Below are 20,351 nucleotides of genomic sequence, written 5' to 3' on the forward strand. Positions count from 1 at the left end.
ATGTTAATGTGGTACATAACTGTAGTAATGCTGCTAGTGTGAGTTTGCTTAAGGCAGCAACCATAACATGAGTTGTGTAAACAAAAAGATACACAAAAAAGATAGATACATATATACATTTCTACATGGTTTCATTCCTTACAGTTTTTACACACACACACACACACACACACACACACACACACACACACCTTATTTCTTAATTTCTCAAGTACTGCAAAATATACAAATTTATAACCGTTTCCTCGTGCGCTCCGGATACATGCGCGCGCCCCAGGCAGCTGCGGGACACCTCCCAAACCTCTCCGCAGGCACAATAGTATCCCGACTACACTAACCACGACAACCTGTGGTGGAGTTTTCACACTATTTAGCTCGTGAGTGTGCGGTTTTGGATGGTTCCGCGGATCTCTGCTCTGATTGGTGGAAGCAGTGCTACGTGGACATAAGACAGAAACAGGTAAGCGCGCATGTGACCGTTATCGCTTCATTGTATTAAGAAAACGGCCAGTGACTTCCAGCTCTGCTCTGAGGGAAGCCTTAATGAGTGCTCCTCTTTAACTTCGTGGCATTGGCTGTCAGGGACTTTTAGAGCACTTGTGTACAATTCAGCTTCACGGTAAGACATCACTTTTTTTCTTCTTCCATAAGACATTGACATTTTTAATAATAATAATAATAATAATAATAATAATAATAATAATAATAATGTTATAACCTGTAATGCTAAAACAACCTCTATGTTATTGAAATAATGATGTGTTAGTGCCTGAGATTAAGACACTCACAGCTTCTTTCTAATGGTAGAAAATGTCTGTTCAGGGAGCTGAGGGAGAACTTCTCAGGCCACGTCCTTTATCACCCTGAAGATATGTGTCCTGAATGACAGACTTTAAGGAATAAACTGAAACCTAGTGATAAGTCTTTCAGGCAGTGTTGTTGTTGAAGGCAATTCCTTTGAAATGTCAACATTACCATAGAACAATAAAAGTCTGAGTGCAACTTTAATACTTCATTCATTCATGATTTACACCCTCAGAAACAAAAGGTATCAAACTCTACATGTTCGTGTTGCCTGGCTGGTACAGCTTTTACCAGGGAATGTGCAAGTGCTTCACTAGCTTATAGTACTGTATGTGTTCAAAGATACATCAGTGAACCTTTAGGTCCAATTATGCACCTTAGATTATTTTGAAATGAGACAGTATACTATGTTCACGTGTCCAGGTGAAAGATATCAAATAAAAAAGGTTGAAAAGATGGTATCACACCGGCGACAAGGGAAAAGTACACTTTGGCACTAGATAGGTGTATTGTATCTACTAAACTGGCAAATTACACCAGTGCAGACGAAAAAGCCGACATTTTACCATGTTAAGAGTTTTTCCTAGGCCACCATACATTTCAGTTATTTGACAACAAATTTCTCTCCCATCCACGATGCCATATTTTCTTCATCACAATGTGGAAAATGTGTAATGTTCACCACGAAGGTCCTTTCTAGCAGTACAGTGGCGTATGGTGGATTTCACGGGTGGGATGGAAATCGACTTATCAGATATTTTCAATCAGTATTAACAAACAAGTTATTTTATCGTCGTAAGTCTGATATAAGATTAGTCAGGACACTGTTGGGTTTCTGTGTGTAGAGTATCATGACTTTGTGTTTAGCTGCTGGTGAGCAGAGCGATGGGAAAGAGGAGGGGTGTGAGCACCTTGTGCTGGGCAAACAATTCACACAATAACATTAGATAAACAGAGATAAAACTATATTATGTTAATTTAAAACTAACAGGCTTGGTTAAAACAAACAAACAAACAAAAAACAACGCAAAACGATTTAGTTATGAAAAACTGCCATGAGTGTCTATGTTCATATGAAGCATTAACCACAACTGTGGAGTGTGACATCACAAATAAATTCAGTACTGAACATGGGCACCCCCCAAAAACAGGCGGAAATTACATTTTTGGTCTTCCATAAAACTTTGTGGACATCATGTGACATCCATAACACTGTGAAAATGAGTATACGTCAGTGAATATGAATAAGTTTTTAAATATTCATCAGAATTCTCCCTGAAAAGTCACATGACCAGAGCCACACCGCGTCTCACTGATGCTGAGCCTGTGCAGACCATGAGACACTTTGCAAGTAATAAGAGTTCGTATGTCACATTCGTATGTCATATTTTCTCTCACTCAGACACGGTTGATCACAGAGTCATGTTTCTTTTACCTCAGGGCCTGCACGGTGGTGTGGGTGATTTAAGCATGAAGTCTAAAGGAAAGGGCTCAAAGAGGAGGCAGCACTCATGGGCTGAACAGGAGCATGCTGACCTGCAGCTGGATGTAGAGCCTGGCTCCAGTGAACAGGAGGGATCCGAGGCCTCTCTCCCTCTGGGGGCATCATGGCGGGCATCGGGCATCGAGGGCCGTGCCAGAACAAGGATGGGCACACGCCGTCGCCGATGCCAACACAGCAGCACCAAGGAGCGTAACGTGCGCAGGCTGGAGAGCAACGAGAGAGAGCGGCAGAGGATGCACAAACTAAACAATGCATTTCAGGCCCTGCGGGAGGCCATTCCGCATGTCCGAATGGACAAAAAGCTCTCCAAGATCGAGACTCTCACACTGGCCAAGAACTACATCAAAGCCTTGACTACCATCATCCTGGGCATGTCCGATGCCTGCCTGCCCCACGTGGACACTCAGCAGCACCTGGAAGATGAGGGCCACAGTGATCTGGTCAAGTACCTGGACCAAATCCGCAGCTTCAGCCACAGCAGCTAACACCAGCTCCGGCCACTGTAGCATCCAGAGCACTGGAAAGTGTTCTCAAGACTGTGCACAGTGATGCCAATGAGGAACTCTGAGACTTGGGCTCTGAGACGGGCTTACAGAGGAAGCAAAAGTCCCATTTTGGTTTGAAAAGATTACTTTGTGTTAAATAGTATGCAATGCTGAACTGTATCCATTCCCACTGTGCCATAATAAAGCACATATTCCTTATTCATACAGGGACCAATTGGGTAAAAAAAAAAAAAAAAATGAATCCGGCACATGAGAGAGTATATAATGACACGCATACAAAAGCCTTACTTACAGTGATTGACAGAGAATTACAGTAATGGAGAAGAAAACTTTAAGGAAAATTTAAAGTCACATTTATTGAAAGGGCACATGTCATGCATACATTAACACTGGGGAGTGTTTGAGTGTACCTAACAAATACAGTTTTTTTGTTACACCATAATTGATCTTTTTACAGTTCATCATTCCATATATCGCAGGAGTTCAACTGTAAACTGTACAAAGCTTTTTATTTGTGTCCATTTTACCAGAAACAGCATTGAAGTTGTTTTTATTTTTTGTGTCTCGATATATTTAATGAATTTATTTTTATTTATATTTTTCCACACATAATGCCCTAAAACCATACTTACCATAAAGAGAAACCACATTTCACCTGCCAGCATAAAAGTCTCATTAATATGACCATGATCATACAGCAGCATTGGCCATAATGAAAGTCTTAAAAAATAAAAATTCTCCAAGATCTCATTTGTGCTGCCTTTGGAACAATACAGATCGTTTTCTGTTAGTCATTTCGATGAAACATATACATATATGAAATTTTAAGAGCTTTGGGATTCCTGAGAAAAGTAAAACGTCCCTATCATTGTCTAACTGCTAAGTATTGCACAAGTATCGATGACGCCACTACAGTAAGCTTACAGATAACGGCCAACCTAATGTGTGATGCTTTATTTTACAAGCAACCAGCTGACAGTTCTTCGTAAAGCTTCTCCAGGACAGGATGTTGCTCCGGTTTTAATGTTGAATGCTTAGTAGGAAATGAATGTTGCCAGCAGTCAGTGAACTTGTACGATCTAACTCTGATCTCTGTCGCTTTTTTCTTTTCACACTGGTAAAATGGCCTCGTCTGTAAATGTGTGTGCTTTGTTTGTGATGTCTTCAACTGCAGAGTACCTTGTGAAGTCTACACTAAGCCCTGAACACACTGTATTATTTACTACTAAAATCAAATAAAGAAACGTAATACAAAACCAAGACCAAACACATGTAACCACAGACAGACAAATAAATAAATAAATAAATAAATAAATAAATAGAAATCAATTAAGACCTACTATACAAAATAACTATGTAAAAAGTCTATGTTTATACAGTTTTTTAGAAATATTCTAACCAACGTGATGGCATGGGAGCACTTCCTTTTGGTATGAGGGAAGGATCCATTTGGATGCATCAGTACTGAGAGGTAAAGGTTAGAAAGACTATCAGAAGCTTATGAGAATGAGTGTCGATTCCACCACACATTAACTACATGGCTAGAAGGGAAAGGGTAGGATGCTACACCAGAGCTAGAGAGTACAGCGAGGGAAGGAGGAGGTTAGGTAGAAGGCAAAGGGATATGTTGCTAATGTCCTACAGTGTTGCCGTTCATTTCTGGCGGCTGCAAACCATGTGGCATCACGCGACTGTTCCCGCTGTCGGTCAACGATGGCATGAGGATACGTGGGGCCTCCAAGGCATTGCCTCTCACTGTGATGTGGTCCCAACCACCCTGTGTTTAGATATAGGAGGTTTGTATCGTTCAGGCTCATCACAGAAATGGCTAAACAATTTTAAAATTAAGCACTGTACTACAATCTATCACTTAAGACAGACCCACCCCGATGCCGTAGTCCCACGACTGTCCTTTAGGCTCCAGGGGCTGCACCCCCAGTCTGCGGCAAACTGTCCCACAGCTCAGACTGTGGCTGCCCTGGACCTTATCAGCAATGATCCACACCTGAAAATAGCAACAACTGGCTACTGTACACAAGTGCTAAAAATATTTGGTTAATAATGGTTAACCCCTCTTAAACAGCTGTTTCTAATTATCAATATTATATAATCTGTGGGTGTGGATTAGTTTATAAGTAAACTTGCATGGTAAGTTAACCAGCTAGGTTAAATCTTGGTTGTTACAAACTATATGGCCAAACATTTGTGGATACCTGACCATCACACCCAGATATGGTTCTTCTCCAAACTGCTGCCACAAAGTAACACAAAATTGTCTTGAATGTCTTTGTATGCTATAGCATTACAATTTCCCTTCACTGGAACTAAGGTCCAAACCTGTTCCGACATGACAATCATCCGTGCAAAAATTGACGTCAATGAAGACATGGTTTGCCAAGGTTGGAGTGGAAGAACTCGAGAGTCCTGACCTCAACCCCACTGAACACCTTTGGGATGAACTTGAACGCCAACTGCACCCCAGGCCGCCTCGGCTGACACTGTTGCCTGACCTCACTAATACTCTTGTGGTTGAATGAGCACAAATCCTCACAGCCACACTCCAAAAACTAGTGGAAAGCCTTCCCAGAAGCGTGGAGGTTATTAAAACAGCAAAGGGGGGGGACTACGTCTGGAATGGGGTGTTCAAAAAGCACATATGAATGTGATGGTCAGGTATCCACAAACATTTGCCACAGTGTGACATGAGTGGCATTTACGTATTTGAATTGAATTTCAATTGCACATGTTCAGTAGCAGAAACCAGCCAGTATTCTACATACTCTACATACCTGGTCCAGCGGCCCAACAGACACTTTGCGCACGTTATTTGAGATGTGCTCCCACAATGAACCCTGAGGGTAACTGGGTGTCACACCATGTCGATACCATAAGTTTCCTGCAGATACAGAGTCGCACCTCAATATTACAGTGAGCTACAGAGCATTACACAGGATAAACCTGTGGCATGCTACATCATGTAGTGCATAATACCATGTGCACCTGCTTAACAAATGCACATATAAGACACTTGCGTAAGAGAGTTTCTGAGCCACACTGAATCACAGTTAATGGTAGTATTACCATTTTCATCCACTGCATAGACTGACGTCCTGCCCACTGACACCTGTTTGAGCTTCTGCGCAGCTGGAGAAGGTATATGGTACCAGCAGTCTCCTGTACACACAGAGGCAAAGAGAGAGAGAGAGAGAGAGAGAGAGAGAGAGAGAGAGAGAGAGAGAGAGAGAGATAATGAGAGTGAAAGAGAGAGATGATGACGATGACAATGCACAACATTCTGCAGTCAGCCTGCAGTGTATGACTTGCATGCTTTTTTTCTTCTGTTTACAGAGCCTTGGGCATCACAGGCAATGGAGATCCTCCTCTGAATGGATATTTTAAATTAAACTTGCCAGAAAGCTGAGAAGCACATCACCAACTACATAAAGTATTAAAAGTGTTACAAAACAACAGACCTTTAACAAAGAAAGAAAGCATCAAGGATTTTTTTGCTTTCATTTTTATTGAGCGCTGATACCATGACCAAATCATGTTTCTTTTTGACAGTCAAGACTATAACTGTAAGCTTTCAGTCTTTCACTGATAAACTCAGTGCTTTTATAAATCTTTTATCAAACGTCCTTCGTAGAAACTGTAAAATGTTTCCACACTGCTCACGGATTAACTTTTGATCTGCTTCCCAAACGGTTTGAATGTATCTGTACTGACTGGGACAGAAGTGCAAAGGAAAACAAACTGCATTTTTAAAATCACTTTTGAAGTTGAATTATCATTAAAACATTTGTAAAGTGTTAGATCTGATACCTCATTGCAGGCCTATTTTAATTTCCTTTTTTTTTTTTTTTTGCCAAAATTTATTTTCTTTCACAAAAAAACCATTGAAGATTTACTCTTGCACAACTATCCAGTCATTCCAGATGAAAGACAATTCCATTATATGGATTTTGGTGGATTTTTGAATGATAACTCATACTCTGGTGTTAAAATGCAGAGCCCCTTTACAAAACAGGTGAAGTCTGGCAGGTCTGCAGTAGAGGCATGTGAAAAGACAAGCAGTAGCTAATAAGAATGATGAGTGGGTCACCTGCAGGGTTTTGGGATGACACAGCTCCCCTGTAGAATGTTGAGCCATCTCTGGCAACAGCCCACACCTGATACACCCCTCCAATAGAGACGGACTTGAAAGGCTGGTCCGTTCCTACATGGAGCCATGAAGTTCCCTAGAATCCCCATTTAAGATGACACAAATCGGGCATTCATTCAAGCTGTACAAATGTGACCATAATTACTATTAAACTACTGGAAAAAATAAAATAACTAAATAAATAAATAAATAAATAAAATAAAAATTATATATATATATATATATATATATATATATATATATATATATATATATATATATATATATATATATATATATAATGGATTTAACACCATTAAAGTAAATAAATACTGTGTGTAAAGTTTTAATAAATGAGGTCTTACAGCAGGTGTGAGTGAGGAGACGCCTAAACGGCAAAGCACGTCTCCCTTGCTGCTGATGGCCCACAAAGGCACCTGCTCCATTGTGGTCTTTGGACCACACGGCAAAATTGTAACATCACTCAGAGGGATGGGTGGGACTTCCTGCCATGGTCCAGTTGTAGTGAGTTTGCACTTCCTGTACAGGGAAAAACAGAACACCATGTAAATGATGTAAATGCACAGTGACATGAATCGCCCAACCGACTGTCCTGTTATCGTACGTTCAAATAGCAACAATGTGCTAGCCATCCATGGACCAGAGTTAACTGGCCATACTCTATGGATGGTCTCTCTCAGTGCTCCACTGATGAAAATTGGCACAGTTAACACTCTCCTCCAAGCGTGTTTAACTGCATTACGATGTGTGTGTGAGGCAGTTTGAAAACATGACCGGGGTGGGGGGGTTGTAATTGGCAATGACAAGTTAGGGTCTATTGTGTGTATTATTAATGCGTGTAATGAGTGATATTTTAAGCTTAAACAAATCATGTCCTACAGTATATCATATCATGAGGTTCTAGGTGGATTAGGAATAAATGGGTATATAGATCCTTAAAATACTAGGGTCCTGATATGAGGACTAATGAGTAGGATTTTATTTCTACAAGTATTTTAACAATCTTTTGCAACCATACAATATTTCATATTATATAGAAGAGTTTCTCTACACAATGTCCAAACACACACACATAAGGACTGAGCTAAAAATACCTGGCCCAACGCCTGCGACGGACAAAGTCCTTCAAGGTTTTATGACCGTGATATGACCTGACAAAACAAATAATGTTGTTAACAAAAACAGCTTGTGCCAATTTAGAGATCACATTACACTGCACGGATGCAATATAATGAATATTTGCAAACATACGCTGGAAAATCAGCTGCATACTGCCAGCCCTCTCTGTCTGTTCCTCCAGATACACCATAGTCGATGGCCCAGTCTGACACCTGCCAATCAAACAGACACGCCACCACAATCTTTACCTCACATTATAATATGACAAAGAAATAAAGAGCCCAACTCTTTCTCAAACAAATGCTATCAGAATTGTAGTCTAAGAAACTGATAAGCTAGTGAGTAGCATCACAAACCCATGACCAGTGAGGAGAGGGGGGTTTAGTGTTGGATTTAGTACACTCTTTGAGGCCTGAAGCATCACTCCACATGTAGCGATCTGTAGGGAGCCCTCTGCAGGATACACACAAAAAATACAGTGAGTGCACACACACACACACCATTACATCACTAAGTGTGCAGGGTGTGGCATTTACTTGTTTGTGTAGCCAGTAACAGGATTCCAGCGCTGGTTCTCATAAATATACACAGTCTTAACATCGGTCTGTGTGTAGATGTTATCTGTGCTGCTGGCAAGACCTGGATATGAACAGAATATATTTATTTTATGAACTGATATGTCTGCAGTTTGTCTGGACACATGACAAATACTTAAGAAAAGAATATTCATAGACGCTCATTTACCCTGAAAGAAGCCTCCACCATAGCCTCCGGTGTGGACCCACGCTGTGTGGTCATAGCCGATCCCCCACACCACTCCTAGACTATTACACTCCACAATTCTTAGATGCCCTCCAACTTGGCACCAGAACCTGCCCAAAAACGAAACTGCCTGATTAGGCCTTGAAACAAAACATTCTGTAATGGAGTCATACCATGACCAATATACACTCGCTGAGCACTTTATTAGGAACACTATTTGCACCATGCAATTACTGTATGTGTGTCAGGTGCACTTGCATGCTGTGAATCTCCCTTTCTATAACATCCCAAGCGTGGGGATTCAGATCCGGTGACCGGGAAAGACACTGAAGAACACTGAATTCATTGTCACGTTCATGAAACCAGTTTGAGACGAGGTCTGCTTTATGACATGCTGCATCATCATGATGGAAGTAGCAATTCGAAGATGGTAAATTGTGGCCATGAAAGGATGCATTCGCATGAATGTGCAGGTGCATGAATAGGTGTACTGGTGTTCCTAATAAAGTGCTCTGCAAGTGTATATACATCAGGTAAATGGTTCAGCTCACCGATACCCAAAACCTTAAAGACATCATCTTCAGAACAGCTCCACTTGTGCTGTATTTCCCTGCATGCTTAATGAATACTGCTTCCTGTATTACTCTCTAAAATGTTCTGATTATGTTTGTATTTACAGGACTACTGTACATACTCATTCTACATGTATTCACTGACCAACTGTTATTACATAAGGGTCTGGGTTGTGTATTCTATACATTTAACTGCAATGTAATGAATGATATTTGAAGCGTAAACATATGAGGACTATGAGAAAAGTTTTATTTGAACAAAATCTTTAAAATGTTATCAAAATGTTTTCTTTGATTTTGAAATCCAAGAACCAAGTTAATTATATCACTATTGGACTGTGGATATTCGGGGCTCTTCTTTGCCTTCAGCACTGTCCTCATTAAGTGACTTGAGACTGGTGAAGTGTTCTTCATGGCAAATGACAAAAAAGACTATTATGGCCCTGACTTTGCCGCTGTGCGTGTCATTATACATATACATATACATATATACATATGTATATAAACATTTTATATACATTATCCAACTTGTGCAGGTCAAGAACCCCCTGTCTCTTTTGTGTTGAAAGCTCTTTGATTTTGCTCATGGAAAATAACAAAAAGATACTTTACATGTTCAACCCCCTTTGTGGTCAGTACATGGATAATATAGTGAAGTCAAAAGCATTATCTGACTTTCTGGAGACTGAAATCAATTTAGAAAAAAAAAACCCACCATGAAACCAGTGTTTTGCATTAAAAATAACTGCACTGCTATAAATCTTTGAAAGAAATCTTGTGGTAAAACAAACCTAGACAGTGTTATCATTATTTATACATTATATTATATATAGAGAGTATGCATTGTAGCTAATGAAGGGTGCCAATAATTTTGCAGCACTTCTTCAAGGACACAATACCTAATAATCATAAACATGCAGTTCAGCAGTTTGGAAAAGCCTCATGATAGCGAAACAGAGAAACAGCTCACATTTGGTCACAGGGTGTAGGGTAAGGAGAGGCCTCCAGCCCTGGTGTGGGCTCACTGACAAAAATGTCTCCTTTGCAGGTAACAGACCAGATAGCCTGTTTGGAAGGTGGACTCTGGATGCCACGGGAATCACAGCAGGACAGACTGAGCAAGGCCAGCTACGAGAAAACGCATAGTGTCACTCCAAAAAACAGCAACAGCAAGATAAACACGATCTGCTAATTGTTATGGGACGCCTGCCTAAACTGTCACTAAACAAGATGCCACATGTCAGGGTTTAGTCAAAGTGTTGTCAAAACTACACGTCTGTGAGAGGTGTAAAGCTGTCAGACAAAAGAGCATTTATCTAACTAACTGAACATTTACCAACTAGCGCATTCCTGCCTCATTCACTCATTCATTCCACTAATGAACAGTGAGTAAAATCAGAAGCACTGTTTAGAAGTGCTCTCGTTCCTTACCCAGTCGTACATCTCCAGCTCAGTGGCAGCTGCAAGGCGGATGGGCCACCTCTGCTTAGTCCTCTCCGGTGTATAGATAGCAAACGTGTGCTTTGTGTTGTTCAGCACCGGTACCAGGATGGTGACCTCGTTAATGAATGCATGTAGATACTGCACGGAGAGACAAGAACGAGGACACTGGTTCTAAACACTACATTACTGTTACAGTGTTGTTTCTTAACATAACCAGGCAATGTTATATGCAAGGTAGGCTACTTGTACACTGAATGTTGGTTTTCAACCCAAATTTTACTGAAAAAAAAGAAAATTGTATTTGGGCTCCTCATTATTAACATGAGCATTAAGGAGCAGCGAATGCTCTCAGATTTGTGTGGAAATCACCTTCTTTTCATCATTAAAGGTATAGTATATGAATAGGATGCCATCCTTGTTGCCCTCAGATCCTGAGAATTGCTCGAGTGCAAACTGCACATCCAGCCACTTGTGAGGCTTCCAGTCCCGCCACCACTGCATGGAGCCCTTTTTCACCCAAACAGACTGAAGGAAGTGAAAGAGGAAGAGAAGAGAACAGAATTGAAAGATAATGTAAATACAGAAAACAGCTTTTAGGTTCGATTCGCTGAGAGTAGCACCTGTTCAATGGCCTGTTCATAATGCCGGAAGTTTTCCATCTCTCTCTTTGACCTCTCGCTGAGTTGTTCAAAGATCTGCTTGCGCCAGGCTGCGGTCTGCGCAGGTGTGATGGAGAGCGACATGGCCTGCATAGAGGAGGCCAGACCTGCACAGAGACAGTGTACGTACATCAGCCCGTCAAAACTTCATGGACACCTGGCTTTTCAAATGAGCATTTTCTTTGTCTCTATGCAACAATGTAATATATTAACGACTAGCCAGGTTTATATTTTGTGGAAAACAATGTGACTCTAACTTAAAAACCAAGTGAAGTAAACTCAGTCACTACTATAGTCATTGAATATTTCATAGTAGTTACTGTATAATATGCTTTCATAATAATAAGACACTAATTTAAAGGCAGCTCTAACCACTGAGTGCTGTGCTTCTTACAGGATGACCCTGGGAGCTGTGGAGCTATTTAAACATGTCATTTAATCTCCAAGAGGAAATCACTGTTTGTCCTGTGACACAGCTTTGGAAGATATCCAATGTCAAAACGCAGGGTCAGAACTTTAATCACCTGACTTTCCCTGCTCCAACTGGCACTAATTTACATTTACTCATTTGGCTGATGCTTTTACACAAAGTGACAGTGGAAAGTGGAAATTCCTCCAGGATTTCACGATCGCAGAAATGAACACAAAATCAAGCAAACTCCACAATATTCGGAGCAGCTTTCAAGTTCTCAAAATTATAGCAGATTTTCGGCAGATTTGGGCCAAGACGCATCACGTGACGTCATCACAACGCACATTCAGCCAAAGCCCTCTTAGATTCACACGAGTATAGCTAAAAGGTCTCATTTACCAACAATCATCACTGCGAAAGACTGCGATTGTGCCAGTTCATGTAGTTTTCCGCAAAAAAATGAATGAATGAATAAATAAATAAATAAATAAATAAATAAATAAAACACAAAATACTCCGCAAGTTGCATCGCAAATTTTGAAAAACGCCACAGCAAAATCAAGCATTTTTGGCTGCGACAATCACGGAAAAAACTCCTGTACAGACTGGTTGAGCAGTATCAGGTTAACGGCCTTGCCACGTTCAAGGACCCAACAATGGAATATTGGTCGTGGTGGGATTTGATCTCAACCTTCTGATTGGTAGGGCCAAAGTCTTAACCACCACCCAATATCTAAATCCTATAAATATTGTTGATATTAATATAAATATTGCTGAGACTAAACTCATCAGATGCAAGCAGCTGACCTGTAGAGTTGAACCATGGGAGTTGGGAATGGGAGTCGATATAGCAGCCTCCTCCACTAACCCAGGCCCACAAGGGGTGATCATCAGACCCGTATGGTTCCTCTGTGCCCAGGTTGTAGGTGACTACAGATGACAGGCTGCATGTATCAGCAGCAGGATCCCCACCGGTTCCCACAGTCAGGTGTGTCTGAGCCTCCTCCAGGTCCACGTTGCTCCACTGCGGGTCCGGTGACCCTGATTGGCTAGAGGAATGCAGCACATTCGTGGCAGCCTTGTCCTTTCCCTCTGTATCTCCCTCCGCACACTCCTCCTCAGGAATGGACGTGGCCTGTGTGAGGGTGCGTTGCCCAATCTGACCTTCTCTATCAGACACCAGTTCTGAGATGAAGCTGTCGCTGGTCACTTTGGGGATTCGTTTTTTAGGGGCCTCATCAGCATCAGAGGAGGGCAGCACTCTTTCCGCTGCTGCTTTCTCTGTTTCGGAGTCCACATCACTCAGGTCGGAGGTCTGAGATTGCAGGCGGACCTCGCCCCCAAAAAAACACCCGGCACTGCAAAACACATTTGAATATGTTTGTTTAAATATTCCGACGCTGGACCATTACCTCCTTAGAAGTATGGCAATCTATACACACACTCACACACACACACACACACACACACACACACACACACACACACACACATTATAGCTGCACACATAATAACACTTCAAAATGGCATTATCAGACAACGCATCAGCTTATGTTATGAATGACACCAGCTGGTGGCCAGAGCTGTTGATTATCCATGTAGCATACTGGACGACAGCCAATCAGTGTCGCTGCTGACACAAAGCGTGCTGACAGCTCCCCCACGCTTCCGTCACTGAAACAACACCAGACTGTTGTCCTTCACTCACCTCTGCAGGCTGCTAGCACTGGCACTGGAGTGAGAGCGCTCGCTGTCTCGGGGCACAGACACAGCCTTCCAGGCCTTCCCACTCAGCTCACTGACAGTCACACCCTGGCGGAAATGCACTGCCCGGTCCTCACAGCTGATGCCCCATACCTGCAACACATCAGGTCCACCACATGAGGTCCACCACATACATGCTACATGCTGCACTACTATGCTGGGCTATAAAGCTCTCTGGTGCTTGTGGAGTATTCAGTGACTGATATGATAATGATAAATGATAATGATAATTGACTATTCAGTGACTGATATGATAATGGATAATGATAATTGATCACATATAAATATGTACAATGAAATTCTCTTCTTCGCATACCCCAGCATGTTAGGAAGTTGGGGTCAGCCATGATACAGCGCCCCTGGAGCAGAGAGGTTTAAAGGCCTTGCTCAAGGGCCCAACAGTGGCAGCTTAGCAGTGTTGGGGCTTGAACCCCCGACCTTCCGATCAGTAACCCGGAGCCTTAACAACCAAGCCACCACTGCCCCTGATATTCAAGCCTGCATGGTTCTGCATAGCTAAAACGGGCTATAAAGGACTCTTACAGCATTTAAAAAAGAAAGAAAATGTAACTGCCACATCTATAATGCATGTGTAATTACAACAGAAAATAATGTCAACATTTTTCCCCAAAGAAATTAATATATAACTTGTTGGACGTCTAGGAGCGGACATCACAAAAACATTCAATTAAATTGAATTTTTCTTTGTCTGTCTCATCCTAAGACCTTTCAATTTAAACTGTACATTCGCAGTTTTGAATTCCTGTACTAATTACACACGCACTGTCCATGTGGTTGAAAAATGCAGGAGTATTCTATTAATGGTTCCTTATATAAAGAATACCTAGAAGAAAGAAAGCAAAAAGAAAAATAAAAGACAAAGGGAATAAAACAAAAAAGGGTTTGCATTAATGACTAAATTGTACTCTTTCTTAATAGACTTCTAATAAATGTAGTCCCTAGAAACTCAATTTTAATTATGATTATTAATGTTCAAAACAGGGGTTTCTCATGTCTAACCTGGTCATTGAGGCCCACATTAATCATCAACATTTCCCCAACCATCCCAATCCAGCCTGAGCCACACGGGTTGTGAGAATTCACACCACGCCTAAACCAGACCTGTTATAAAGCAGCAGAAAAAAAGTTAGACGGTGACAGCTGTAACAAACGCAGAGAATGAATAAAGAATAAAGGGCTGTTCAGTCAGTGACTCATCTCTGATTCTTTTCTTACTTTATGATCTTTTGTCACAGCCCACACCACATTGACGCCAACTGCTACATGTATAGCTCCAACTTCTGGGCTTGGTGATTCAACTACTACCCATGTGGTGCCTTGTAATCCAGAAATATTTGTTATATACATTTGACATAAATACAATCACCTATACATTTAATTAAATTACAGTGTACTAAATGTATTCCTGTACATACTAACTCACCTTTAGGGCAGTCTCTGGTAATGCCCTCTCTGACCAGGAACTGTCCCTCCCACAGCACCCCCCATAGAAGGTCAGCTGGCCCACAACTTATCTGCACCACCTCGCCTGGAGTAGGCACCTCCTCCCACACCGAGCCTTCGGGGTTAAAGTGGACGATGCCATCGCGGAACCATACCTACACCAAAACACAGCGAGAGTGAGAGCACAATGTAAATGCATCTTATACAGTGATCTTTCTGTGGTTCTCTCATACTAAACTGTTTCAGAAACTGAAACAAGATCTAAGACAATACAAAGGCAGCCTGAGTAAACACAAAATACAGTTTGTAAATGTTATAATTCGGGCCAACTGGGCCTGTGTGAAAATGTATTTCCCCCCATAGTTACTAATTCACCAAATCTATGAAACTGCATTCATAATGGGGTTCAGCTGGACCAGACGCAACCAGGCCTGATTACTGCAAACCCTGTTCAATAACATCAACACTTAAATAGAACTTTTTCAACAGCATGAAGTTGGTTAAAAGGTCTTACCCAGTAAGACACTATGCCAATGTTGAAAGAAATATCAGAAATGATGAGGAAGAAGGTGATGGAAATACAGCAGTCTGGGAAGGGTTACAAAGCTGTTTCAAAGGCACTGGGACTCCAAAGAACCACCGTGAGAGGCATTATCTCCAAATGGAAAAACTCTGCACAGTAGTGAACCTTCCCAGAAGTGTCTGACCTTCCAAAATTCCTCCAAGAGCACAGCAACTACTCATCCAGCAAGTCACAAAAGAGCCAAAGACAACATGAAAGGACCTACAGACTTCTCTTGTATCAATAAAGGTTCATGACTCCACTATCAGAAAGACACTGGGCAAAAATGGCATCCATGGAAGAGTGGTGAGGTGAAAACCACTGCTAACCCGGAAGAACATTAAGGCTCGTCTGAATTTTGCCAAAACACACCTTGATGATCCTCAAACCTTTTGGGAGAATGTTCTGTGTATTGATGAGTCGAAAGTGGAGCTGTTTGAAGACAGGGGACCCGTTACATCTGAACATCATGCCTACGGTCAAGCATGGTGGTGGAAGTGTGATGGTGTGGGGATGCTCTGCTGCTTCAGGGCCTGGGAAACTTGCAATAATTGAGTGAAACATGAATTCTGCTTTCTAGCAGAAAATTCGAAAGGAGAATGTCCGGTCTTCAGTCTGCAAGTTGAAACTCAAGCGCATCTGGATTATGCAGCAAGACAATGATCCAAAGCATAGGAGTAAGTCCTAGTCCTAGAAGTAAGTGAAAGACTGATCTCCAGTTATCGGAAGCGTTTGCTTACAGTTATTGCTGCTAAAGGGGGCAATTAATTTTTCACATTGGTGAAAGGTGTTGGATAACTTTTTGCTTCATTAAAATAAATAAATAAAAACGGTATTGTGTTTACTCAGGCTGCCTTTGTTTTATGTTGTATTTCGTTTGACGATCTAAAACTATTTAGCATGATATACACAAAAACAAAAGAAATCAGGCAAATACTTTTTCACAGCTCTGTACAATTAATCTTATGTAAGTAGCAATTATTTTTTTTAAATCCTGTTTAATAAAAGTATAAATGCAGACCCTCCCCTGCAGAGAGACAGCCCATAGAGAAATACGCCCCCTGGGCTCCTCTGTGATCTCCCAACCACCGCAGCTTATATCATTAAATGGGTCTGGCAGGGAACCCGTCTGCTCTAAGGGGATCTGGTGACACAAAACACAAAGAAAATAAGCGATAACTTCCAGTAAGCCAAATAAACTTGCAAACATTAAACCAAGAAATAAGACCCAACTATACACACCTTAGCCCAGGTATCTTGTGACTTGTACCTCCTGTAGCGTAACCATCTGCGACGGCGCACACAAGAGTTCCACTTCTTGTCTTTAGTGTAAGTGGCCGGGAAATCGATAGCATATGTCCAACCCTGCAAATGTTGTACAATAAATGAGCTACAGCTATATGCACATCAGCAGCTGATCGAGCATGTTCACTTACTCCTTTCTCCGTGGGCTCTCCTCCAAAGTTCTCGTCCACGTACCAGTCAGCCTCCCACTCCCAGTTCTCGGATGGAGGCTGGAAGCTGTCCAGCGGCTGATGCTGCAGCCCCGTCACATCACTCCACTGCCAGCGATCACTAGGCAACAGGCGGTCTGAGAAACCGTCCACCGGGTTCCATCGCTGCCACAAACAAACATTAACCAAATGAGACGACTTTCTGTACACATAATGTACATGGTGCTCACTCTGGTTGAGAGGGTTACCTGATTTTCATAGGTCTCCTCACGGAAGCGGATCGGCACCTCGCTGCCATGGACACACAGATAGATGTTGTGATCACAGGCGATGCTCCAGCAGCACTGGAGCGCAGCTGTGACACGTTTGAACTCCAGGTGAGCATCACGGCAATGTTCCCACTGCTGACCTGCTGTCGACAGTCTATAAGCCCTCCCATACACATCTACAGCCCACAGGAGGGTGCTCGGCATGGTGCGCTCTGCAACACACATATACACTGCTGTGAAAAAGTATTTGCCAGTGTACCTGATCCAATTTCTTTTTTGCTTCAATAAAATAAATAAATAAATAAATACATGCTGTATAGTGTATTTACTCAGGTTGCCTTTGCTTTACGTTGTATTTCATTTGACAATCTAAAACTATTTAGTAGCTTTGAGATGTACATAATAACAGAAGAAATCAGGATGGGGTCAAATACTTTTTCGCAGCACTGTACACAGCGGGCAAATTGGCGTCGCTTACTGAGTAGAGCTGTTGGACTGTAGTTGGCCTTAAACACTGGAATGGCACTGGTTTGGATTTTAGGCGTTTTTGAATTTTATTAACTGCATCTAATTCAATTCATTAGCTGTTGTGCTGGTCTTGATATAGTCTTATGTTCTGCTGAGTTCTTACTAAAACTCAAAAGAGCTGCTTCTGACAAAATAGATTTAGTTTTAAAGTCGTAGCTGATCAATTCCCTAAACCACTCCAAGTTCCTCCTAGCTTATTACCTGCTAAAAGTCATAAAGAAAAAGTCCCCCTGATAAAACCATACAAATTCCCTCTGCTCTACTTTGTCACGTCCATGTTAAAAAAAAAAAAGATAAACAAACAATAAACCTCGGATTAGCTAACGGAAATTGTCACAGAGGCTTCATATTTAGTGTTACATTTATATAGCGCTTTTGTAGACACGCAAAGCGCTTTACATACAATAATAGGGGGGGGGGGGGGGGGGGGGGGTTTGGCTCATCAACCACCACACACCAGCTATTAGTGGAGAGTGATGTAGCCAATTCAGAGATGCAGGGCCCATGGGGGAATTTCACCAGAGTTAAACCCCTACTCTCTTACAATAAGTGTCCTGGGATTTTTAATGACCACAGAGAGTCAGGACCTCCATTTAACATCTCATCTGAAAGACAGTGTTGTCTTTTTAATAGAGTATAGTGTCCCCGACATTAGACCACACAGCTCCACACAGACCACAGGGTGAGCACCTCCTGCTCACCTCTTTAATACCCCTTCCAGCAGTAACCTTAGCTTTCTCCAGGTCATCTCCCATCCAGGTACTGGCCAGGATCAACCCTGCTTAGCTTCAGTGTGAAACCAGGTGAGAACTGCAGGGACATATGCCTCTGGCAGTGTAACTTATATGACCAAATACATGTCTGAGGTTCGAAAATAACCTTCACTAAAGCGATATTTTAACCATGACTTGCTCTACATGAGATCCTCCATCATCTCGTCAATGGATTAAGAAGTGCCTCCTGGCTCAATTATATTGAATTACTTTAAAAGTCTACGGTAAAATGAATTGATTTTTATTGGTCACTGTGAACCCATCTGAGTGGGGTTTAGATGTCAAATGTCCCTTTTACATGCATTAAGCATGAAGTAATTTATGATTATATTTTGAGATCAGACTTCCTCTGTGAAGTTTTAAATGTTTACTTATGGTTAGATGTATAACAACAACAACAACTATAATAAAGTTTCTTAAAAGATGACCTTAGCAAATGTATTTGTATTTGGCTTAATGATAGCGTCTCTTTTAACTTGATCGATTTTATCGATGTAAAGGATAATAAAAACATGGATCCTCTACACTATATAGAAATAGTATCAAGTGTGTTCGTTTTGTTATGCATTTCTTTAAAATGCTATCATTTTGGATATCAGTTGATTTGTCTTGGTTGTGTAAGAGCTCGAGGACGCTCGTTTTCCGCTTTCAGTGCTTATTACCGCTAAGTGTGTAAAAGCCGCGCCTCCGGTATTTACCTGCGACTGAATGAACCGTGCTTTCAGGAAGAGCGGCTGCTTAACTGTAGTTTGTTTACGTAGCTGGTAACAATGGTTATTGATCTCTGTGGCAGGGGTCACTGATGAGGAAATGCAAAATAAACACAGCACACACTGACCACAACCGTACTCAACCCAATGTCAGGGTATATACAGAATTAATGCCAGGAAACTGTGGATACAATTATCTTCCTGGAAAACACACGACATTAAGGAAGGATATAGCAACTTAGGATATAGCAAGACAAGATTTTAGCAAAGCGGATATTATAAAAAGGATCCCCCTCTCCTCACCTCCCCGTCTCCCCACCTGCCCCCTCCCTCTGTCACAGCACTTTCCATTACAATACTGCTCTCTCATCTCACTTACCTTGACGTAATCTGACATAAGGTTTATCCGCTGCGATTACTCACAGGTCACTGAAGCGGCTGTAACTGAACGTAAACTGCTACAAATTAACCTTTTCCCCACCTCTTACCACTAATCCCCAACCAGGAAGTGGCCGAACGTGTTTACAGCGGCGTAATCTTAAACGGTTAGTTAATCAATGCGTAGTGCACTAGACAGGGCGTAGAAGACGCTATTCGACGCCCTACAGAAGTGCACTTAGGCAGGGAATAGGGAGCCACTTGGATCAGCTGTGTTTTGAAGCTACTGATGGCCTCTGCTACCGGCATGACGGATAAATGTTAGTCAGCCAGCAGGCGGCGTTAAAGCATCACATTTCTCTGAGGAAACTCACTTGTTTACATGTTTCACTATAGTGAAACAGCAACTTGTCCTGGTTTCTCTATATGATTATTAATCCTTTTGTTAAATAAGGTATTTATGTGATGTATATTATACATACCGATCAGCCATAACATTAAAACCC

The 20,351-nt window shown here is 41.7% G+C and overlaps 2 protein-coding genes across 3 annotated transcripts; one reads left to right on the plus strand and one right to left on the minus strand.

Moving 5' to 3' along the window:
- The first annotated feature begins 127 nt into the window (after nt 1–127).
- Nucleotides 128–4,070, plus strand: bhlha15 (basic helix-loop-helix family, member a15). 2 transcript variants are annotated; one of them, XM_017483677.3, is made up of 3 exons: nt 128–619; nt 2,072–2,155; nt 2,245–4,070. In XM_017483677.3, the coding sequence occupies exon 3, from the start codon at nt 2,275–2,277 to the stop codon at nt 2,791–2,793; it is 519 nt and encodes a 172-aa protein (XP_017339166.1). In that variant the 5' UTR covers nt 128–619; nt 2,072–2,155; nt 2,245–2,274; the 3' UTR covers nt 2,794–4,070. The 2 variants fall into 2 exon arrangements, with proteins under 2 accessions (XP_017339166.1, XP_017339165.1); XM_017483676.3 differs by lacking the exon at nt 2,072–2,155 and having other exon boundaries at nt 132–619.
- tecpr1a (tectonin beta-propeller repeat containing 1a) lies at nt 3,151–20,098 on the minus strand. The gene is made up of 25 exons (XM_017483674.3): nt 19,847–20,098; nt 17,436–17,668; nt 17,170–17,352; nt 16,976–17,098; nt 16,755–16,877; nt 15,152–15,326; nt 14,944–15,044; nt 14,728–14,829; nt 13,652–13,800; nt 12,751–13,301; nt 11,493–11,638; nt 11,242–11,397; nt 10,861–11,010; nt 10,400–10,557; nt 8,840–8,967; nt 8,632–8,734; nt 8,452–8,548; nt 8,228–8,307; nt 8,071–8,127; nt 7,321–7,495; nt 6,917–7,052; nt 5,896–5,988; nt 5,604–5,710; nt 4,700–4,819; nt 3,151–4,591 (listed from the first exon to the last, which is right to left on the minus strand). Exons 2-25 carry the CDS (start codon nt 17,658–17,660, stop codon nt 4,445–4,447), a joined length of 3,585 nt encoding a protein of 1,194 aa, XP_017339163.1. The 5' UTR covers nt 17,661–17,668; nt 19,847–20,098; the 3' UTR covers nt 3,151–4,444.
- Nucleotides 20,099–20,351: the final 253 nt, after the last annotated feature.

Source organism: Ictalurus punctatus, chromosome 13 (assembly GCF_001660625.3).
Source record: "Ictalurus punctatus breed USDA103 chromosome 13, Coco_2.0, whole genome shotgun sequence".
Classification (NCBI taxonomy): Eukaryota; Metazoa; Chordata; class Actinopteri; order Siluriformes; family Ictaluridae; genus Ictalurus; species Ictalurus punctatus.